General features: G+C 45.9%; 1 protein-coding gene across 1 annotated transcript; it reads left to right on the top strand.

Moving 5' to 3' along the window:
* Positions 1-5,701: 5,701 nt before the first annotated feature.
* On the top strand, positions 5,702-10,425 carry LOC309834110 (gastrokine-3-like; the record flags this gene model as incomplete). The annotated part of the gene is given in 6 exon segments (XM_082672748.1): positions 5,702-5,836; positions 6,244-6,385; positions 8,000-8,059; positions 8,062-8,102; positions 9,281-9,422; positions 10,331-10,425. Coding segments are annotated over 6 exon segments (615 nt in total).
* Positions 10,426-19,385: the final 8,960 nt, after the last annotated feature.

The raw sequence follows: 19,385 nt of genomic DNA on the forward strand, positions 1-19,385 counted from the left end.
CGGGAAAACCACAAGGTCCTTGCCTACCTATCTTTGAACAGCCCCTCACCTGCTTCCTGTTGCATCTTCCCTCCCCGAGCCCTACCAGGTAATCAGATAGCGACGACCACCTGACCATGTCACAGCTTCCCACGCCCTCGGCACCTTGTACATCGACCCACCCAAATGTTCTCGGAAGGTCCCACCTGCTTTGAAAGCTCCACCAACTTCCCATTCAACCCCAGTCATCCCATCCTTGAAACGATAACCTTCTTTGTCCCAGTTTCCCCATCTCTGACTGACAAAAAGTGTTACCTTGGTGAAGCAGATGAGTTGGAGGGGAAGCCTGGAGTCATGGATGCCATCAGAAGTGAGGTGAAGATGATGATGTTGGGAGGAGAGAAAAGGCAGATGTGAGATATGTCACAAAGGAAAAAGCTTTAGGGACCACCTAAATATGGGAAAGAAGAGGGGGACACACAGAAGTGACACTAAGATTTTGAACATAGGGATGACGGTCCTGCACACATTTTCCTGCTGTCGTTTTGAATTTTAGCTTTCACTAATTTTGTTTTCCTTTTGTCTAGTGTGGAGAAGTCTGAAATCTGCACGAGGATGAAGTGGAAAGAGCCCTGGGCTTGGCACGGAGGGTGTGGGCACTGCATCCTCCCAGACTGGCTGCATGTCTTCATGTTTCATTCTTTCACCTCTAAAATGGGGAAAGATCACCTTCATCACCTATTCCAAGGGAAATAATGTAAATGAAATATTTGTAAACTGTGCAAAGTAAGTGTAAGGTGTTGCGTGCAGATAATTGCCGGCTCACTCTGCCACAGGCGTTCTCCTCTCTCAAGGGCTTCCTGGCTTCCCAGGTCTCTCATGAGGGGCCCGAGTTTCACCTTCTTTGCTCCTACCGCCGCCCTGTGGCTACTTTGAGAATTGCATGATACAGTTAGGGATGTTAAGCAAGAAGGGAAAAAATGACAAGTTTACAAATAGAGAAGTATTTGTTAAGTCTTTCAAAGTTAGTTAATAAATTCAACGCATTGCCAATCAAAAGGTCCTAATAAGTTGATTCTAAATTCCTATGGAAGACTGAATTGGTAAGAATAGTCAAGACAGATTTGAAAAATAAGAATAAAGAGGGGGAGGGCTTCCCTGGTGGCGCAGTGGTTGAGAGTCTGCCTGCCGATGCAGGGGGCACGGGTTCGTTCCCCGGTCCGGGAAGATCCCACATGCCGCGGAGCGGCTGGGCCTGTGAGCCATGGCCGCTGGGCCTGCGCATCCGGAGCCTGTGCTCTGCAACGGGAGAGGCCACAACGGTGAGAGGCCCACATACCGGAAAAAAAAAAAAGAGGGGGAGAAAAACATATTAGAAAGCTATAGTTATACAAACTGGGATATTGTCACAAGAGTAAGTAGATGGATCAGTGTAGCACAATGGAAAATCCAGAAGGATCTCTGAATATATGGGAATTTAGCATACAATAAAGATACTTTAAATAAAAGGGGGAAGAATTCAATAAATGGGATTAGGACAACTGACTGCCCATTTAGACCTAAGTGACACTGTCATAAAACTTACTCCTAAACGAATTGTAGATCTAAACTTACAAAACACAATTATATAGTATTAAAGGAAAATATTTGGGGAGTAACAAAGACTTCAAAAAATTTTAAAACACACAAAACAAAACCATAGCCTAAGTGATTGATAAAATTGATTACATCAACATTTTAAAAATTCTGTTCATCAAAAGAGTATAAACAAAGTTAAATAAGTGAAAGTATGAGAGAAGAATTTTGCAACAAATGAATATTATATAAAGAAACTCCTACAAATGAATTTTTAAATGACTCAGAACAGGAGCAAAGTACAAAAATAAGCAAGTCAAAAGAAAAGCAAATGGCCAATAAACTTACGAAAATATTCACTTAATAATCCAAGAAGTGCAAAGTAAAACAATTATCATGTCATTTTCACCAATTCGACTGCAAAAATTGAAAACATTTAACTGTCAGAGAGAGTCTGGGAAAAGGACACTCATTTTGTGTTGGTGCATAGTGTAATTATTCAATAAACTATGTTATATCTATATTGTGCACAAATGGAAAAGGATGAGGGAGATCTTAGCGCATGACATAGTACGATCTCTGGATGTGTTGAGTGAAAAATCACATTGAAATGAAATACATATAGTATGATACTATTAATGTGAACCATTAGAAACGCTACAGATTTTCTGTGGATGCCGGTGGGCATGTGTGTATGTGTGTGTAGGTATGCACAAGCAAAATGTCCCACCAGATGTTCACCAAACAAAATACGGTAGTCACCTTTGGAGAGGAGATGGGAATTGAGGTGCTGGTCAAAAGGGACGCTAGCCTTAACTTTCATGTTTTAAAAGGATGCATTATTTGTGTAATTAGAGACTTATTTAAAGAAGAAACTGACTAACGTGATAGATGGTATTTTCCAAAGATGGCCACAACGATATGTCCAATCCCTCCTGCTCTTGGTAATGTGAACTTGCCAATCCCCACCTCCATCAGCTTTCAAATATCAGAGCTGGCATCCAAAGCCAGATAATCTAGATGACATCCAAGCTAAGCCTATGACCACTATCCAACACTGCTCTGGCTAATTAACCCTTACAACAATCCTATAAGGTAATACTGCTAACATACCCATTTTACAGAAGAGGAAACTGAGGCTCATACAGGAATTACAAATAGCAAGGAACTAGTTAAGAAAAGAAAGAAGAAAGAAAATGTTATGCAAAAATATTCAGTCATCTCATCTATAATCAAGGAGATACAACTAAAACAAAAATAACATTTGATGTCATACTTAAACCATTAAAACTTTTAAAAAAGAATAATGTTTATTGCCATAAAATTTGTATATGCATACATTATGGGTGAAAGTGCAAATAAACACAATACTTTGAAAAGAATTTGGGCAGTGTGTATCATGAATCATAATGTGTTTCAAACATATAATGTGTTTCAATTTCAATCTACTTCTGGGAGTTTATCTTATAGAAATAATACAAAAGAATAAAAATGTTTTCACACCAAGACATTCATTGCAACATTATGCATATAATTAGAAAAAAAACCCTTTTGGATTTTGTATTTGTATATCCTCTGCTTCCCCCTGCTTTTTAAATGTCTTTAAATGATTAACTGAAATATATCGTTATAAAAAAAGTAGAACACCACATTTATTTATGGAAATTATATTAATAAATTCCCATGGGAAAATACCAGGAGAAATTATTCAAGAATAATCATAACTTTGTGAGAGTGTTGGGGTGAACTTTATCTTCAAGATGCTTAGTAATGTTCTCATCCTGTTTAAAGATTTATTTTATTTTTTTACAGTAGCACCTTGTTGTTTATCCATTCTATATATAAAAGCTTACATCTGCTAACCCCAAACTCCCACTCCATCCCTCTCCCAACCTTCTCCCCACTGGCAACCACCAGTCTGTCCTCTATGTCCATGTAGGACAAAACTTATGATGCTTGTCTGTCTGCCAATCTCTTTTCCTAAATCATAGTTTTTGCCTTAAAGAGGCTGGGCCAGGAAATCCCACCGTGCAGTCTGGCACAGGATGGGTTTCTTCCTGCCACTGGGTATGATGCCGGCAGGCAATAAAGCATCAGGCCATCCAGAAGCTTGTGGGCCCCTCCCCTGTGCCCACGGAGGGGAGTCAAGCCTGGAACGTCCATGGTCCACAGTCCCAGCCCTGCATGTCTGGCATTCTTCATCATCCAGGCCTGTCTGCCGGCAGCCGAGGTCCTTGACAGTTGGTTCATCTGCAGTGGGGTTTAAAGCCAATGTCTGCAACTACATTATTCTGTTATCTAGATTGAGGATTAACACCTCTATTGATTTGATGGGGAAAATGGCTCCGAAATCCCCCTTGACAAGCTCTCTCTTTATCAAGAAACCACTCCGATCTCACCCACTTAGCAATTCACAGTAAGTGCCTATATGAACTGAAATTAGGCAGCTCCCAACCTGCCCGCTCTGTCCAACCCCAAGAGACAAGGTAGCAATAACTCAAGCCTGGAGCCTCACCCTCACCCCAAGGGCCTGGAATGAATCTGAAATGAAGCTCATAAAACCCAGGCGCGCTTTCAGAACCCTTATTACCGGGAGATAACACGTCTCCACGTTCATTCCTACTGGCCTCCAATCAGTTCTCCGCAGAGAGCTAGAAGAGGTTTATTAAAGACCCTCTGGTGGCTCCCATCACACAGACAATAGAAAATCACCCAGGCCCAGCCTCCACGGCCGCCCAGCCTGCACCCCCCACCTTTCCCGCCGAGCCTTGGCACTTTTCCCAGCCTCTGCTGGGGACACCCTCCTGCAGGGTGACCCACGCAGCCTGGTTCGCCAGGCGCTTTCCTCTGGCACTCAAGAAACCTCTCGGTCCCCAGCAAACCCAAACCGTGGATCAGGCTGCTTCCCCACCCAACCCCACACATCTAACTGGCCACACCCAGGCTTCTGGAAGGTCTTAGCCCAAAAGTCACTTCTCAGAAAGGCCTGACCCTTCCCCAACTACTCCCCCGGCATCTGAATTGGGTCCTCATTGCTATTGTCTCTCGTGACACTCTTTTCGGTTGAGGACACTTACGGAAATTATTTACTGCTTCACTCACCGTCATTGGTTGAGGACCTAGGTGCTATTGGTTCATGGGCTGGGGATACAGCAGTAAACAAAGCAGACAGAAGTCCCTAACTTCGGAGTGCTTACGTCCTACGGGAAGAAACGGTATGATTTTTAGAGGCAAACTGTATAGACTGATCAGTGTGACAGAGAAAAAGAAAGCAAGAGGGGAAAGAGAACGTCAGGGGTGGCATCCTCAGTCTTAGACAGGGCTCCCAGGGAGGTTACATCTTGATCACAAAAGATGAGGAAGTGTCTTTATTCCCATCCTGCCAGACCTACTAGAGAATGGACTTGAGGACACGGAGAGGAGGAAGGGTAAGCTGGGACAAAGTGAGAGAGTGGCATGGACATATACACACTACCAAATGTAAAATAGATAGCTAGTGGGAAGCAGCCGCATAGCATAGGGAGATCAGCTCGGTGCTTTGTGACCACCTAGAGGGGTGGGATAGGGAGGGTGGGAGGGAGACGCAAGGGGGAGGAGATATGGGGATATATGTATATGTATGGCTGATATACTTTGTTATAAAGCAGAAACTAACACACCATTGTAAAGCAATTATACTCCAATAAAGATGTTTAAAAAAAAAAGGATGAGGAAGCAGAACTCAGATTCCTGGGAGTAAACGTTCCAGACAGATGGAACAAAACGTGCAAAGGCCCTGAGCAAAGAACAGTGAAGAAACCAGAGTAGCAGGAGCTGACAGGTGAGAGGAACACGAGTTGCAAGTGAAGGCAGAGAGGTAACAGGGGTCTGACCCTGTGGGACCCAGTAGGTCCCGGTAACTCATGTGGCTTTTATACTGCATGAGATAGGAAGCTACAGCTGGGTTTGGTCTGCCTTGGGATTTAACCGGGGTGCTCTGACAAACACTTGTTAGGAGGCTTTCAAAAGATTCCGGGGGGGCGGATTAAACGAGGGTCGTAGTAGCAGAGTTGATGAGAAGTTATTTAATTCTGTATATATTTTGAAGGTACAGCTGAAAAGATTTTCTTCTCAGTTGGATATGGGTGGGAAGGAAAGAAGAGTCAAGATGACTCCAATAGCACTGACCTTAGTGGAGAGAAGGATGGCGGCTCCATTCACTGAGATGGAGCCTGTGGACAGCAGGTTGGCGGGGGTGGAGATCAGTTCTGAACGTGTTGACTTTCAGATGATTAGGCATCAAGTAGAGAATTAGATGCATGAGTCTGGGGGTCGAGAGAGAGTTGGGCTGGACATACACACCTGGGAATGTTTAGAGCCGAGACTGTATTCAAAGCCATCACACGGTGGGTGAAATCACTAAGTGAGCTAAGTGTAGACAGAAAAGAGGAAAGGGCCAAGGACTAAGGTCTAGGACCATCCACATTTCGAGGCTGGGGAAGTGAAAGGGAGAAGGCTGGTCAGAATGATGGAAACGAACAGGCAAACGTGTGTGTCCCGGAGGCTCACTGAGGGCCACAACGGTGTCAAATGCTGCTGTTTTCTCAGATAAGAGGTCTGAGAAATGACCTTCGCGTTTAGTGTTGTAACAGTCATTAGATTCGTTAAGGGCAGTTTCAGTAGTGTCTTTGGGCTAAGCCTGATCTCCAGAACATCAGTGACAGCCATCCACTGGATGGATCTGTTGGGACCCAGGCATCCATTGTCCATGCCTTTCGAGGTAGGGTCAACATCCCAGTCAACAATGCTTTGATTGAATGGGATGGAATCTTGGACTACGAGAATGTAAGATGTAGAACACGTTCATTATAAATGCCAAAGAAAGCCTTGCCTGCTCCAGCATTTTGCCTTATGCTTTTCCAGAGAGAAGAGGACCCTGTCTACATAGACGTTCTCTAGGTTTAGGATCTTGAGGGAATACATCTCTTTAGATAAGGGACCAGCTCTCTTGCATCTGCAGTGACTTCTTTTTGAGCCAGTGACCGCAGTAGGAACTTCTGTGATCTCTAGGGATCCCACATCCTTTTGTGTTCATCTCCTGCGTTGATTTCACAGGGCTCCTGAAGGCCTCTGAAATAAGAGAACCATTTCAAGAACCCAGATTTCTTATAACTGGTAACGTGCTATGGAGGTCTTTTGTCTTGATCTCAGATTTTAATCAGTTTATTTCAAAAGCAGGAGAATAATTTATTTTCACTTTTAGAAACCTTGCTTCCACTTGCCCAGATGGTTGGGTACGGCGAGGTAGGACCTGGCAGAAAGAGGCAGGATTGGGGAGGGACACCTCCCTGATAGAAAAGCTCTATAACCAGAGATATGGCTCAGCCTTTGTGAACCTCAGTTTCCTCATCTGTCAAGCAGAATCAGCAGCTGTCTTTCCTACCGGAAAGGACTCTGAGAGGATTAAATGAAGGAAAAGCCCACACTCCTTACTCCCTGGATGGGCTTCTGCTGTCCAGCCCCTGCTGTTTGGAAGCTCCCCTCCTACTTGCACACTGGACATCTCAGGACACACCCCGCAAACACAGGCTTTCTCTCTGCACCTTCCTAGACCTCCCATGCTCTCCTTCCCAAACACCATCCCCTTCACTCTTCACCTGACCTGCTCCTGATTTCCTTGAGGACACGGTTCCCTAGTCCTCCTTAAAGAGAGGCAGTCCAGGGATTTCCAACTCTGTTTTAAGCCATAGAGATTTTTCTTCCAACGAAAGATGTCACAAAATGCCACTCTATGGAATGGAAGTCAGAACTGCTCTGGCTGGAGGAGGGAGGTGGGCTCAGTCAGACTCAGCTGGAGAACCTCGGCTTTACTGCAAAACTCAGAGAGGCTGAAGGTCAGGTCCAGGGCCACGTAAGAGGTGGTCAGTGGCAGACCCAGAGCCAGGATCTGAGTCTAGAGGTCCGGACCGAGGCCTCTCCTCACCCGGTACCACCAGAGAGCACTCTATCTCACACACTGGCTTCACAAGCAGGCAGTATCTTGTCTCATCCTTTCATGGCATCCCTGTGGGAGAGGGTCTATTTTCCTGCCTTACAGATGGGGAAGCTGAGGGTCATGGAGGCGACTGAGGGCCATGAACAGGACCTTATATTTAGCTTTGTTTCTGGGGCTGACGCCCTACCCCTCCAGTCCCACTAGTCTGTTAAGGGTATGCAGAGTGCCCCGGGGGATACCTTCCCATGGTGCCTGCAGCAGCGACAGTGCCACGGTCCCTCGGGGGCAGCAGGGCCCTGTGTGCATTGTCAGTCCTGCTGCTAGCGCTTTGCTCTGCCGCCCAGGGCCACGCTATGCCGGGATGCTCAATGCCACAGTCTGAAGGACCAGCTATGTGCAGCACTGATGGCAAGCAGGAGGCTACTATATTGTGACTGAATGAATGACAGGGTTCTGCTGTGTTGCTTTAAGCCCCTCTGGCGGCTAAGCTGTTTAGCAAGATGGCCTGTGTCCTAGCCAAGATGGATGAAGCTGTCCAACTTTGGACGATATTAGTAAGGCCCTGGACCACCAAGTAAGTGAAACCAGTTCACTGTGGTCCCTTCCTAGTTTGGTGTTTTCCAACTCTACATCCTGACCTCCTAGGATGGTGCTGTATACACAGGGGAATTCAGTTCATACTTGTTCTTAATGCGCATGAAATTCTATCACCGTGCAAAGGACTCCAAGTTCAGTCCATGGCCCATTTAAATTACATCATATGAATGAAAATGGACCACTGAAAACTCCATACAATGACATAATTTTAGTTTATTCCAAAAGGGGTGTGAGCTACATGTTAGTGGATATAAGTCGTTGAATATAAATATTAGAGTGAACTAATAGTGTATTTTTACCCTCATGCCTTCTCTCCTCCCCTGCACACCCTTTGCACACATACACACGTGTTACCTTTAGTTTAAAATGAACCCAGACTGCTGAAACTCTCTCCCTCTCAGCCTCTTAAATGACAAGGGCTGTCAAATAAATTCAAAAGCAGCAGGAGGTCCTTGGCAAATCATTGAAATCTGGCACCATTTACTTAAATAACCCGCCCAGGACATTTGGGCAAAATGAATGCTGATTCTTGGGGAAAAAATGCATTTGGGGTCACATAAAAATAAAACAGGGGCTTCCCTGGTGGCGTAGTGGTTGAGAGTCCGCCTGCCGATGCAGGGGACGCAGGATCGTGCCCCGGTCTGGGAAGATCCCACGTGCCATGGAGCGGCTGGGCCCGTGAGCCACGGCCGCTGAGCCTGCGCGTCCGGAGCCTGTGCTCCGCAACGGGAGAGGCCACAACAGTGAGAGGCCCGCGTACCGCAAAAAAAATAAATAAAATAAAAATAAATAAAACAATTTGTCAATTTTTTTAAAGAGAGGTAGAAAGTATTCCCCTCATCTGATTTATAACAAGTAAATGCATGATATAAATGAAACACATAATTTTAGAGATGAGAAAAGCACTGGAGGCTGGAAGAGTTGAGAATTTAAGGGTGAAAGGAGTACAGCGTTACAGGGACACACAGGCTCACACACAGATTTTTTTGGAGTAATGTCATCACCTTGTGGTCAGACAGGGTATTGCTGCTATAGACAAAACTCAAGGGCAAGTTCATGGCTATTTTTGTGCACTGGAATAGGTTTCTCGCTCTTCTTCCTTGCTGCACCACCTCTATCTGCTGTCTCACCGTTTTGAAATGTCACCTCTTCCAGGCTTTAAAGCATTATCCATCCACTCGAGGCCTGACCTACACTGTTTTACCCAGCCGGGTCAAGAACTTAGCCCAGTATGGAGTGCCCATGAAGGACGTGTGCCGACAGGTCCCCACCTACTTTGTCCAAGAGCAAAAAGAAGGCGTGTTAATAACTTAACTAGAAACTCAAGACCATGGTTGAGGCAAATGGTGCAGTATGATTTTTAGGTGCTTAGCAAATTCTAATGACAGTTTTCTTTGCTACTGGGTATAAAACTAATGAGCCCTGAAATGCATTTCCCCCTGGTGGCAGTGAAGATTTCCTGATACCAGGGATCACTGAGAACAGGCAGCAGAGTTAACTTGGCTTTACCAGAAGGTTGAGGACAGTCATTTCACCATCGGGATTTGACAGCTGGTGATACTCTCCCCTGACCCAAAGTTTCATCCTCTCCTCCCCTCCCCCTGCCCAAGCAGCACTGTGTCGGGCATCCCCCATAGGAGGCCCACTTCTTTGGGGTTCTCAGTCCTCCTCTTTCTCTGGCTGTCCAGATGCTGGAAGGCAGGACCCTGATAGTTATAGACCACATGCTGGGAAAGGAACGGCTCAGTGGCTGGCATCCCTGCTGGGGATATGGCTGGGGGATCAATGGTGACGGGATTGGAAAGCTACCAGATAAGACTGCAAAATCTGCCTGCTGCTCCAGATAGAGTCAGTAACCACTTCCCATTAAGCTGTTGCCTGTCACTTACATCTTAGCATAAACTAACCCATTGAACAAGGCTTCTTCATAACAGGAACTTCCAGCAGGAAAACACAGAGAGCTTGAGAGGCTGGGGGGTTAAAAAGGATGCTTAAAGAGCAATAAAAGAAATAGGAAAAGGCATACAGAACCGGTTAGTGCAGCACCGATGAGATCTTCCATTTTGTTCCCAAGTCTCTGGCTAGTCAAGTTGTCTTGAACATCACATCTAATTTAGGTGCAACTCATAATATATCCACTCTACTTAGGGGTCTTAGAGCGATTAAGTGATCTTTTAAATAAAATGCTTCTCTTTCTTCTTAAAGGTACTGCACTGGCTATTGAGCCCAATTCCTGTTTCCAAGTCCAAATTCTGTCCTTCCTGAGACTCTCCATCTGTGGGGAGCTCCCTGGGCTCTGAACCTCCAGGTCGGCCACGTGGAGAGCGGACCTGCCTGGATGGGACCGCTGACCTGAACCCAGAGCTCAGGGACCCAGCCCACCTCTGCCGATGGGAAGCAGCTCATTTCAGACCTCCACCTTCTACTTTTTGACCCAAGATCTAGCTCTGTAATCTAAAAACGGGATACACTTTCTCCCTCTGGATTAGAACAATAAAGTTTCTTGCCTCCCTGGTCTAGCAGATGAGCCCTCCCTGCCTGCACTGTCCTCTCTCGAGTTACTGGGTTCCCATCCATGTGCCGTCCACGCCATCACACACCAACATGGTGCAATGGAGGACGTGTCTCTCCTAGAATGTCTCATTTCCAAGGGCCTCTCTTTAGGGTGGCCCTTGATGAATCCCTTCAGAATTTGGGCCGTAAATAAATAAATAACAAAAAGACACTAGCCACAGCACAGACTTAAGCTTTCGGGTCTGAGGTCACATCTCTGTCACCTGCAAATTGATGCTGAGATCTAAGGAGGCCTATTCTGGCCCAGCCTGCACCATGAAAATCCCTGGGATCCAAGCATATGAACAAGGCCTCCCAGACCTCTCTTTGGAACTGGTCTAAACCCCTTTGTGGGAACCCCCAGGTATTTCTCTCTGTTACAAATGAATAAGGGACCTGGCCTCTTTGCACTGGTCCTTTAACTGTCCATCCTTATAGCTGGGAAGGACAGAAAGTCAGCCTCCCCCACAGCACACAGAACATCCCTGGTCCCCTCACCTTAGATGCCGGGATAAACAAGGAAAGAGTACTGGAAATACAGACACAGATGTCCACCAAAGGTCGTGCTGGAGTTTGGAGTAAATAGGACAGGACCGGGGTGGGGTGGGCTGAACAGCACACGCGGGTGGAGTGGAAGGCCTCAGGGTGACCTCAGCACCGATCTGCCAAAGAAAGAGCTGAGTGCAAGCTTTGCAGAGTCGTGATGTGGTGTGGTTACCTACAGTCATGAATGGAAAAGTGACTGCATGGGAAAGGCCCAAGATAAACCTCTAACTGGGCTTAAATAAGTTATGGTTGGGCCGGCCAGGGGCTCTGAAACTATGGATTTGGCCACATGCAGCTTGTCGAGGATAAGGCAGATGGAGATACCTGCACGGAGCATTCAGGGTAGAAGTATCGGATGTGACAGGCCAAGGCTTGGTCGACCAGAGGCCCAGAGAGGACCACAAAGCAGGGTCCGGCCCCCAGGGCTTGGCCCAGTGAGTCCCGGAGTTAAGTCCCCATGGCTGTCAGTCCATCCTTGACGGGTATCTGCCGTATCCCTGACCTCTATCCTCCAGCAACTTCAGGACCAGTCCCTGTCTGGTCCCATGTGCCTGAGTCCCTGTTACCATTGTCTGGACCCCTGTTCCCGAGTCCTCTGCGATGGCATGTGGGCTGCTGTCTACTGACAGCTCTGATGTCCATCGAGCCTTCCCCTCCGGACTTCTGAGCTTCAGCTGCTCCTGAATTTCCCATCATCTCCGGGTTCCACCTGATCATTATAACATACCTGTTACTTCCGGGAGACTTTAGACAACCCCCACCCCCAGGCACCCACCTGCTTATCTCCATCTGTTACCATCCCTGCAGACACTCTGCCAGCTAGACTGCTTTCCTCCAGGAAAATCTAGGTTCAAGGCCTGCTGCCCTCCTAGGAATCACCACCCTTGGCTGTCGTTGACTCCCCCGTAATAGCTCTGTACCAGCTCTGAGAAACTGTAAGTACAGCTTCTAGACCTTACAGGGCTTGTCAAGGCAGATTTTGGTCCTTCAGGTTACAAGCTCAATCTTTATCTTATAAAGAATCTTCTGTGCGTGCAGCAGGATTTAGATCCTTTGGGAGTTGGGATTGGAAGGAACAAAATTCCAAAATGTCATAGGCTGGGTGACTTGTAAACAGCAAGCATTTATTTCTCCCAGTTTTGGAGGCTGGGAAGTCCAAGATACAGGCACCAGCGAATTTGGTGTCTGGTGCGGGCCCACTTCCTTGTTCACGGACAGTTGTCTTCTCACGGTGTCCTACTAAGGTGGGAGGGACAAGGGAGCACTCTAGGGCCTCTATTCTAAGGGACTAATCTCATTACATTGGGGATTAGGTTTCAACATATGAATTTTAGGGAGACATAAACATTCTAGTTTACAGCATCACCCTACTGATGACCACTGTTAACGTTTATCCTTGAGTTCACCTAATCCATCACTCAATGAAATTTACCATATTTGAATCTCAAACCAGTGCCCATCATCCTGACCCAAACGTATTCCATGTGTATCAAAATGTTTAAAATACAATTCTGTTTAAAATACAATCACACTGATATTCACAACAGACTGTTTCCTCTATCTGTGATTGAGGAACTCAAGCTTCTTGCTAAGTCCTTTGCGATAATCTTGGAGTGTCCCTGGAAGGGCCTAGGAAGTAGCTAAGAATTAGCTCACTCATCTTCTAAGCGGGGAAATCTTTTACTCTCTCTCCCTTTTTTTTTTTTTTTTTACCTTTTTTCCTGTCTTGGCACAGCTGCTGTTACTGACCTCTGCCGACATCTCCAACGCTTCCTCTTAGGACTGGGCCGAGGGGGCTGGGAACCCACAGCCTGCTGTGCTCACCGCTGAGCCATCCCCACCACCTGCCGCTCCCCCACTGACCACGTGGCCTGGGCAGACGCCCCCGTCTTAGCCTCGGCAGCCAGAGGAACTTGGGCCTCTGGACTCATCTCGAAATAAGGAACTGTGTCTCTCCCGTCGCTTTGGTGTCGGTCGTTCACACTGCTGCAACATATGCGCTGGTTCCTTAGTGAAAAACAGGCATTTCTCTTCTTTGGCTTCTGTTGTTTCTACTTACAGTCCCCACCCACCACCCTGGGGCCTGGAGCATGAGCCCTTTGGACACTGGACTGGGGACACATCTGAGCACAAGACATCACAGCGTGCTCGGCATTTCTCCTCCCGTCTAGGACTTGTTGGGTACGACCGTATCCCAGCTCCCTCTCTCCTGAGAGTTCAATCTCCCTTGGCTCTGTCCTTATCTTCCTGCAGACATGCACTGGAAGGATCATCAGAGGTCCTTGGTCATGTCTACAGCCCAGCTGGGAACTGCACAAAACCCTCCCTCCAAGAAATCTCTGAGATTCTTGCAAAAATTCCACCCTTGCCCAGGAGGCCCTTCTCAGAAAGGAGGCCCAAGACAGAGGTCAAATTCCCTGCCTCCCAGTTCAGAGAACGATGCTCCAATGACATGGTTCCTTGTAGGGGGAGTCTTGCTCCCTTCACTAGCCCCACCCCTTCCACCCTAGATGGAGGCAACCCTAACTGCCCTCATCGCGCCTGCCTCTCCGCAGCCTCGGGGGAGAGCCGACTGGCCCCGAGCCCCAGGTCTGCGTGGGCTGGCTCACCAGCCGAGGCTACTGGCTGCTCAGTGCTCATTCTCTGGCTCCCTGCCCACTCCATGCTCTCAGCTTCCCCAGGGGTCAGGAGTGGGGCCCATTATCCTGCCAGGAATGTGCTGCTTCTCTTCCTGCTGCTGCCTGGGGTAGAGAGACCGTCCCACAGTTTAAGCTGTATCTGGGCAGTTATTCCTACGGGGCATCTTCATTGGCCTCGTCAGTTTTGGGGATGCTTTTCATCCAGGCAGTGCCCCCAGCCCTCCTCCTGGAGCTGACCTGTTGCTCATGGTGGACCCTCGTCCCTCCACAGCACTCGGCCCCTGGCCTGGCTCCGGGCACGTGGGGCTGGAGCACGAGCCTTTCAACGCCGCTCTGGGTTTCCTACAGCAAAGGCCAACTTGAGGTGTTTCCTAAGACTGCCACAGACTGGGTGGGCCTTCTTTGTATTCAGTTGTGTTTTACATTTTAAAAATACATAAACGTTTTTAGTGAGGTATAACATACAGTAAAGCATACAGATTTTAAGTACAATGAATTTTTACATATATACACCCATATAGCCATCACCTAGATGGAGATGTAGAACGTTCCCTACACCCTAGAGGTTTCCTTCATGCTATTCCCAGACATACCCTCCCCCAAGCCTCACCCCAAGGGAGTAGAAAGGGACATTGATGGAATCTGAGGAGCTCTTAGCAAAAATCAAATACACCCTGGCAGGACACATAGAGTGAGGGCCAGCTTCAGACTGTAAAGGGCTGGCGACTACCCCAGGATTCTCCCTATTATAGCAATCAGTCAGGGCAAACAAGAGAACAGCGAGGCTCCCAAAGGTAATTAACAAGAGGACAGGATGCTTGTCCATTGACCAGGCACCATGTACCTGAGGCCATGCCCTGATGGGTGAGGCAAAGGTAACTTTTCAGAGGAAGGTTGAGAGCTGGGCTACATCATTAGAGGTAGTGAGGTGTGTCACTTCACTAGGTCACATGCTACAGCATGAGCAGAAGGGACCCATGCCAGGGAACCCTTCCCCAGTGGTTAAAAGGAAACAGGCTTACCACCTTACAGTGGGGTAGACCCCTAGACCCCTAAACCCCAAGAAACCCTTGATTCAGTTCCTGTATGTGTCCTGAGCCCTTCACATCAGAGTTTCTGCAACCTCACACATGGTTCCTGAGGGAGCAGCAGGGCATGGTGTCTGGACTAATAAAAGGAATAGCAGGCCAAGCAGAGCTGGACAGTGGGCTCCAAGTACCATTTATTTCTCAGTCATTCTGTGAGTGGCACAGAGCACTGCCTTTCTACGGCACATGTGCAGCAATGTGGTGAGCCCAGAATTTCCAAAGGAGTCGTAGGGGTAAGAGAAGCAGAGGCAGGAGTGTGGGGGTGGACCCAGATCCTGGGATATGTGTGCCAGTTGGACTAACTCCACCTCTTTCAGGTGTATTTGTAAGGAATGCTTTTTAGCTGCAAATAAAGAAAATACAGTCACAGTGACTTAAGCAGGGACTGATCTGTATCACATGAGTCCAGGGAAAGAAAATCCCAGCTGGTGCTGCACTAGAATGATGTAATCAGGCATTCTAGCTCTTTCTTTCTTTCCTGAACTTTCCTCTCCAGGATCGCTACCTGGTGGTCCCCAAATGGCAGACACATCTCCTGGCATCAGCATCATGTCCACATTGAGAGGAGGACAGTAGGAAAGGACAAAGGGCAGAGTTGCATGACACCTGAATCTGTCGCTCTTTTTCCTGGAAGCCCCACTTAGCAGACTCCCACTTAGATCTCACTGACCAGAAGTGAGGATTCATGACACCCATAGACCAATCATAAGCTAAGGAAACTGACATTACCTTCTTTTCTTAAGGGAAATAAGATTTAGCCCAGGCTTTCTTAACCTAAACGCTACTGGCGTTTGGGGTCAGAAAATTCTTTGCTGTGGTGATGTCCTGTGCATTGTAGAATGTTTAGCAGCATCCTTGACCTCTCTCTACCCACTACATCCCAGTAGCACCCCCTTCCAGCTGTGACAATGTCTCCAAACACTGTGAAATGTCTCCAGAGGAGAAAAGAAAAGACCATACTCCAACTGAAAAACCACTGATTTAGACCAAGCATTACTGAAGACTTGGAACTAAAGTAAGGAATATATCCCTAAAAATAAGGGTTTTTTTTAACAGATACTTAAACAAACTGAGGTTCTGCTGGAAGGAAACAGGTGGATAGGGAATGGAAATTAAGTAGTCAGTGGATTTTTTTGCTATAGAAATTAGGAAATTCTGATCAACGATAGATGAATAGGAGTGGCCAAGACGGTGGAGTAGGAAGACCCTGTGCTCACCTCCTCCCACAGGCATCCCTCAAATTAAATGTATTTACAGAGCAACTATTGATGAGAATGACCTGAACACTAATAGAAAAGATCTTCTACTAAAGATGTAAAGAAGGAACTACAACAAGATGTGTAGGAAGGACAGATGAGGTAGAGTCAAGACCCATACCCCAGGTAGGTGACCCACAAACAGGAGGATAATCACAATTGCAGAGCAAGTGGTCCAAACCCTACATCGGGCTCCCCAGCCCAGAGGTCCTGCCCTGGGAAGATGAGACCCCAGAATACCCAGCTTTGAAGGCCAATGGGGCTTGCATTTGGGCAAGCCTGAAGGTTGTAGGGAACAGAGACTCCTTTCTTAAAGGGTCCACACAAAATATCACACACTTCAAAACCCAGTAATTTGAAAGAAGCCTAGGTCAGATGCACTTTTTGACCTTGGAGGAATTCTTGGAGAAGCAGGAGGCAACTGGGACTCACCCTGTGGACATAGGTGCTGCCAATAGCCATTTCTGGGAGCTTGTGCTCCCACAGGGGCACTGGAGCTGGCAAACACCAGTTTCAAGTCCTCCTTCTAGCCTGTTAATGCTGGGATCAGGCCTCACTCACTAGCAGTCCAAGACTCCACAGTCCACCAGCCATGTGGGGACAGAGCCCCATCAACCAGAGGTCTAGCACAAGCCAAAGGCACCCCCACTAGCAGGCCAGCAATAGCCCTGGAGCCTCCAGGCAGCCACTTCCAGTCATGTTAGGGCCCAATTTCATCCACCAATAGCTGTCAACCTCTGCACTAGGCAGGGCCTGGCATCCAACCAGCATGCGGGCAGGACCCACCTACCAGTGTGCCCATGGTAGTCAACCCCACCACAAGAGAGGGGCCCACACAGCCCATATAGAGGACACCTCTAGAGCATATAGCTCTGGTCACCAGAAGGGTGTGTGCTGCGAACCCCATAAGATGTCTCCTACATATCACTTCACCAATACAGGGAAACATAACCAACCGACCTAATACATAGAAGTAAAAATAGAGAATCAGGCAAGATGAGGTGACAAAGGAATATGTTCCAAATGAAGAAATGAGATAAAACCCCAGCCGAAGAACTAAGCAAAGTGGAGATAAGCAATTCTACCTGATAAAGAGAACAAGGTAATGATCATAAAGATGCTCAACGAATAAACAACCTAACCTACTATCTAAAGGAATTAGAAGAAGAAGAACAAACAAAGCCCAAAGTCAGCAGAAGGAAGGAAATAATAGCGATCAGAGAGGAAATAAAATAGAGACAAAAAAAACAATAGAAAACATCAGTGAAAACGAGAGCCAGTTTTTTAAATAAGATTTAAAAAAATGATAAACCTTTAGCCAGGCTCATCAACGAAAAAAGAGAGAGGACCCAGATAAACAAAATAAAAAATGAAAAAGGAGAAACAACAAGCAATATCAAAAAATCATAAGAGAATACTATGAACAATTATATACCAAAAAATTGGACAACCTAGAAGAAATGGACAAATTTCTAGAAACATACCACCTTCCAAGACTGAATCAGGAAGAAATAGCCAATCTGAACAGACAAATCACCAGTGGTGAAATTGAATTTGTAATTTAAAAAACTCCCAGGAAACAAAAGCCCAGGGGTGGACAGCTTCACAGGGGAATTCTACAAAACATAAAAAGAAGAACTAATACCTAGCCTTCTCAAACTATTACAAAAATTTGAAGAGGACGGAACATTCCCAAATTCATTCTACAAGGCTACCATTTGCATTTTGATGTATTTCCTCCAAGTGTCTACATATTTTTTAATTGAAATATAATTGACCTACAACACTGTTAGCTCCAGGTGCACAAAATAGTGGTTTGATATTTCTATACATTACAAAATGATCACCATGATAAGTCTAGCTACCATCTGTCACCATACAAAGATATTACATTATAATTGACTATATTCCCCATACTATGCTCTTATTTTGTAACTGAGGTTTGTACCTCTGAATCTTCCTCAATTATTTCACTCATCCCCCTTACCCCTCTCCCCTCTGGCAACTACCTTTTTGTTCTTTGTATCTATGAGTCTGTTCTGTTTTGTTATGTTTGTTCATTTGTTCTGTTTTTTGATTCCGCACATAAGTGAAATTATATATATTTGCCTTTCTCTGTATGAACTATTTCACTTAAGATAATACTCTCTAGGTCCACCCATGTTGTTGCAAATAGCAAGATTCATTCTTTCTTTAGGGCTGAGTAATATCCCATTTGTGTGTCATTTACTGTGAGGAACAAAACGTCATAGGAAATAAGAACCCCATCTACAAGCCTCACCAAGATTTCTGCAAAAACACCTTTGGCACACTCATATTCTGGATCATGCCTGCTCTCTTGGGCCAGCTTTATTAGAGAGATAAGCTCCTCTAGCATCCTTGATGCTTTGTTGTGGTTCGAAAATTTGATATCCAAATCAAAAAATATAGAGTGGTTAAATAAATAAAGAACAAGATCCAACTATGCTGTCTAAAAGAGACTCACTTTAGATTTAAGGACACACATAGGCTGAAAGTGAAGGTATGGAAAAAAGATATTCAATGTAAATGAGAACCAAAAGAGAGCAGGAGTAGCTATACTTATATCAGACGAAATAGACTTTAAGGCAAAAACTGTTACAAGAGACAAAAAAGGTTGTGATATAATGACAAAAAGCTCAATTTACCAAGAAGATATAACAATTATAGATATATGTGCACCCAACGCACTAAACATAAAAAGCAAATATGGATTGATCTAAAGGGAGAAGTAGACAGCAATATAATAATACTAGGGGACTGCAATACCCCACTTTTAATAATGCGTAGATCATTCAGACAGAATATCAATAAGGAAACAGCAGGCTTGAACTACACTATAGAGCAAATGAACCTAACAGACATATACAGAACATTCCATCCACGAGCTGCAGAATACACATTCTCCTCAAGCGCACAGGGAACAGGATTCTATGCTATTCTATTCTCCAGGATAGATCATATGTTAGTCCACAAAACAAGTCTTAACAAATTTAAGAAGATTGGAATCTTTCCAGCTATCTTTCCCAATCTTTTCCAACCACAGTGCAATAAAACTAGAAGGCAATAACAAAAGGAAAACACAAAAACTCACAAGTACATGGAAATTAAACCACACACTCTTAACCATTGGGTCAAAGAGAAGTCAAAAGAGAAACTA

Source organism: Grampus griseus, assembly GCF_964374135.1.
Source record: "Grampus griseus genome assembly, chromosome: 15".
NCBI classification, from domain to species: domain Eukaryota; kingdom Metazoa; phylum Chordata; class Mammalia; order Artiodactyla; family Delphinidae; genus Grampus; species Grampus griseus.